The sequence below is a fragment of the Octopus bimaculoides genome, chromosome 10, assembly GCF_046866305.1.
Source record: "Octopus bimaculoides isolate indiv1 chromosome 10, ASM4686630v1, whole genome shotgun sequence".
NCBI classification, from domain to species: domain Eukaryota; kingdom Metazoa; phylum Mollusca; class Cephalopoda; order Octopoda; family Octopodidae; genus Octopus; species Octopus bimaculoides.
The window spans coordinates 60,925,121-60,929,905 of NC_142937.1; the positions used below are offsets into that span (position 1 = coordinate 60,925,121).

The window sequence follows — 4,785 nt, forward strand, 5'->3', positions numbered from 1 at the left end:
ATGTTAATATTCTTAAAGAAAGAAGCCAGAAGAACAGAATAAATTGATAGAATTTGAACTTTGCTCTTCATGTTCAAATCAAGTATCTATTTCGTTTGACTAGGTCTGAGGTTTCAAATTTGCAGGAGGGGAAATGAAAGACAGAAATATCAAAAGTTTTAGTTCTAACTTTCACAATGTCATAAAATCAAATGGTATGTGTGAATTATATTGAGTTCTTAAAGTTCTTATAGAATCAGTGCAGAAAAGTAAAATGATTGAAGAGTGAGAATTAAATTAAGTAAAATCTGTATTTATAGATTTTACCTCATTTAATTCTCACTCTTTAATCATTTTACTGTGTTTATAGATTACAGTCAAAATATCCTTCCAAGGATATCTATGTTTGAAATTGTAGATATTTATTCTGTTAAAGGCATACCAACAAATCTCCTTTCTTTACTTTTACTGCCTTGTCTATATTTGAAGCACACTAACATTAGTTTTTTTTGATTCTTGTGATTATTTTCTAGTTAAATTATAATGATGCATGTAATTTCTAGGAAAATTAATTGTGTATACTAGTCAATGCATGTGTGTATGTAGAAGATGACTAAAAATAACCTTTAAAGAATATTCCCAACAGTAGAGAATTGTTTTGTAGATATTATACAGTCTTATAATAATCTTAACTTAAAATGTTTTTCACATGTGAAAGCACAAAGCATTTTTATTGTTATAATACTGGTGGTGTACAAATCATGTAGGTGGTGAACAAATGTATTTTAACCTCATTCAATGCTTTGTAGATTTTCTTCTTGTGTGTTTTTTTTTTTATTATGTATATTTACAACACATATTTGAAATATTATCTAATCTTCTTTTTTATAGTTAAAGATATAGCTAATGGAAACTTAACATCTCTGTTAATAAGAAAAAATTACTGAACTAGCGGTTATAACTTTAGAAATATTCCTGTATATTTATGTAATAGATTTAGTGCTGTGATTTTTACTCGTCATAGCATTAAAATGATGTTCATTATATGCTGATGTTAATAATTTTCATTAGCCTTTCAATCATGGCGAATTAATAATTCAGTTTTGCAATGGCAGAATGAGATGGCGGAGAGATTCCTGGCTTTTTTTTCCCCCTTCAATCCTCTTATCATGACATGGAAACTGGTGATTAACTATATCTGTTTAATACAATTCACATTGATATGAAGAAGATATTTAAAAAAAAAAACATTAAAATATATAAAGCATAAAATAAATAAGAAATTTCTATCCATCTTCTGATGCTAAATTTTTTTTTCTTTGTAAAAGTCTCATGCGTTCTTCTTTTCCTTGTGCAATGACCTAAAATTAAAAAATCAATATTTAAAAAATATTTTATAAGCATACTATTCACAGAAATATTTTACAATATTCAAACCCACCATTTATGATATGAAAGCATTTACATTTAGTCTGCTAGCTCTTTTGTATTTGCTTTAAATCTGTTTACCATTTATTATGTTGGAAACTAAATTTAGTATCACTACATACAAAAATTCCTTTAGAAAAGAGAAAAATATTAACCAACAGACAATTATCATAATATAGGCTCATTAGTATTTTAGAACTAATGTAAAATTACCACAAGCTATACACATAGACACATCAAGGTATTATAATTACTTTCAATCACCTGCAGTATGTGTTTCTTTGTGGATTGATAGAGTTGTATGTACAATCAAATATAAGCTATATAACTAAATATTGCTTGAAGTTGTCTCCTTTCTTTACTAAACAAGTTATTTAAACTTGAAAATGTTACATCTTTTTCACAAGTTTTTTTTTTTAATAAATGCAATAATAGATGCAAATTATAACCAAGTTATTGTTTTTAACTCAATGTATATATACTTCTAATTGATGAAATTCTACTTCTAAATTAAAAGAAGTAATTCTTTTAATATATATGTGTGTGTATGCATAGGTATTAAAGGTAGAAAAACTTGAAATATATATTGTAAAAATACTTGAAGAAATTGAAAGATGTGTTAGGGTATTTCAGTATCTATATGGAAATGAATATTTATCTACAAGATAAGAGTTTATGGGTACATATTTATTCCATTATTGTTTTATATGAACAGTTAAGTAGTAGATGGAAGCATCCAGAAAGGTGGTGGGTAGCACTTTTATTATTACCTCTCCATCTTAAAACATAGCTTAAAAAGAAACAAAACAGAAATAAAGAAATAACAATTAATTGAGAATTAGATATCCTGATTAAAAATTTAAAGGGGAGGAAGAAAAAAGTAGTACTTGTTTTATGCTCCTCCCATTTCTTAGCTATTACGTATTTGGTATAAATTAATGATAACGAGAAGGAAATTAGCAAGAAAAATATTATAAAATAAGAAAAAAATGATTTCAATTAAATTTATAACTCAAGTAAGATTTGTAACTTGCATCAGTGTGGCTTAACAGATAGAGAAGATAGTTGTGCTTTAGCTAACTGGTAGGCACATTTCATCGGCAAATAGTACCCTGTCAATTTTCTAGTGAAAGCCTTTCAGAAAACAGCCTGAAACAGATTTAGTTTAACCAGGGTAGAACTGTCTGCTTCCTACACAATGTGGGTGGAGTTCTCTCCCTTCCCCTAAAATGACGGCGACGCCTTTATTTGTTGATTAAGTTTTATATATATATGTATATATAATATATATACACACACACACATACATATCCTTCTATAATCTGCAACCCCACATGGTTTAAAAGGGTGTTGATATTTACCGGCAGGGTCGGGGGCATTTTTTTTTCCGTAAATCATTCCATCTCAGGACTATTTTCCTTAATCCTCTGCATTGGCGAATATTGACAATGGACAGGTAAGTAAAATTACTATTTTTGTTTTTAAATGTTTGTATGAAAACGACCGGCTGTGTGTGATATTATTTTGTCTTACTGAAAAGCCCGTGTAATAGTTATATACAAAGAACAACAAACCAGCATGAAGCTAGTTATAACAATCTATAGTTATTGTTATAGAATACTAAAGCAACCAGCCAAGCACTACTAATTAATTAGCTTAGGTTTAAAGAGAAAAAAAAAGAACAAAACTCATGTCAACAAGTCTGGTATGTAATCAATTAATTTTTACTTAGTAGCCGAGAATACATGTCTTTCTTAAAACAAGTGTTTCCTTGTTAGATTCTTATCTTTCCACACAGCGATTACACTTTTTTTTTTATATACAAATTGATCGGACGTGTGTAACCACTCTGTTGTTGGAGACGGCTTTTTTTTTTTTTTTTTGAGGAAATAATTTTTAAAAAAAGTGCTCAGGTTCTCTTGCACGAAAGAATATAGTGGCTATTCTTTACTACTGCTACTAATGTAGCAGTTATTTTTGCTAGTAGCGTATTAGTAGTATAGTGAAGTTGTACTGGCGGCAGTTGAGTGAGAGAGAGAGTGAGAAAGAGCGAGCACTTGCTGCACACCAGCAATTCAACTGCCACAGTCCAATTGCTGTTAACCAAGATGGCGCTGACGGCGTTATGACGTCACAGTGTCTGAGCCCGACGGGCGGAGCTGGCTGCCCCCCTTAAGGATATCTGCACCACGGATTCAGGTTCTCACCAATGCTTTATTACACGGCAACATCGACTGGGATTATCGTTGGAACTTCTGTTAGGAATTCTCTCTCACACTCACACGCTGTTTTTTCTTTATCTGATTTCTTTCAGTGTCTACTATACACACACTCTCACACATATATGCATACGAACACACACACGCACACACACACAACTGACTGACCTTGTTTTTTTTTTAATCGATACGAGGGGTTCTCCTTTGGGGTCTCCCGCTTATTCAGACGTACGAGCAGATGTACACAAACCCACATGTTGATGTCGAGCAAATCTAAAAATGCTTTAGTAACATACACATTTACTCTGTCCTTCTAAAATGGCTCGGGTCGTTTTTAGTCTTATTAACTATTTCCACCCTGGTCGGTCGACGTGCTAGAAATAGCACCCAATTTCCCCTCTAAGCATACCCTACCGTCTTAAACAAAGAAGAACACATTGGACAATGTAGTCCTAGATATACAATGTCTGAAAATAATACGGGGTGGTCATGGTCAGAACGCCGTTGATCATAGGTCGACTCATTCACGGCTGACTGGGCTAAACAACAAATCTACTCCAATTTCAAAGCGGTTTCCCCTTTCACGTCTACCGTCTGTAACTCCACCACCCCTCTGTCTGGAACACTGTTTGTTTACAAATCTTTCAGAACACGCACGCATTTTTTCGGATACAGGTATTTATTTTCTAGCAATGAATAAGAACTGATTGCTAGCTCTTGAAATAACCTGCTCGATTAAGAATACCCTTATATATATATTTTTGAAAAAGATATTCAGCCTTATTTTGCCTTAAGAAAAGTATATCACAATGATTTCTAGGATCTCCTATTATCCGACTAAAATTTTATTTTGTATATTCAACAGAAACATCTCTCGTTCAACAACCTTCTTGTAAATTGATCTTTGAAGAAAGACAAAAGAATCGACCAAACCTGCCAAGAATATATATATATATATATATGTATATATATATATATATATATATATGCTCATTATTCTTAAGATAACTAAAACATTTCGACTGGATTAAAGAAAATTACAAATGAATCAACGCAATGTTTTCAATTCGAAATTTGGCTGAATTTTGCCACTCACGTCTGCCTTTCAAATTTTGATGTCTCCGAATTCTTAAAAATCCATAAATTATTTAAATGCTCG

General features: G+C 31.4%; 1 protein-coding gene and 1 long non-coding RNA gene across 6 annotated transcripts in view; one reads left to right on the plus strand and one right to left on the minus strand.

Moving 5' to 3' along the window:
- Positions 1 to 1,249: 1,249 nt before the first annotated feature.
- On the minus strand, positions 1,250 to 2,578 carry LOC149133750 (uncharacterized). The gene is made up of 2 exons (XR_016243431.1): positions 2,442 to 2,578; positions 1,250 to 1,340 (listed from the first exon to the last, which is right to left on the minus strand). It is a non-coding gene; the product is annotated as an uncharacterized LOC149133750 (long non-coding RNA).
- A 19-nt stretch (positions 2,579 to 2,597) lies between these two features.
- LOC106880022 (uncharacterized) overlaps positions 2,598 to 4,785 on the plus strand; it is an 80,839-nt gene continuing 78,651 nt past the window's right edge. For 3 of the 5 annotated variants that reach the window (XR_016243430.1, XM_089358712.1, XM_089358713.1), the window contains exon 1: positions 2,598 to 2,863. Coding sequence is in view for 1 of the 5 variants with exons in the window: in XM_089358713.1 (XP_089214839.1) it covers positions 2,856 to 2,863 (8 nt within the window). In the remaining 4 variants the exon portion in view is untranslated. Of the gene's footprint in view, positions 2,864 to 3,242 lie in introns of those variants that run through there. The other 2 variants (XM_089358711.1, XR_016243429.1) reach the window with 2 other exon arrangements.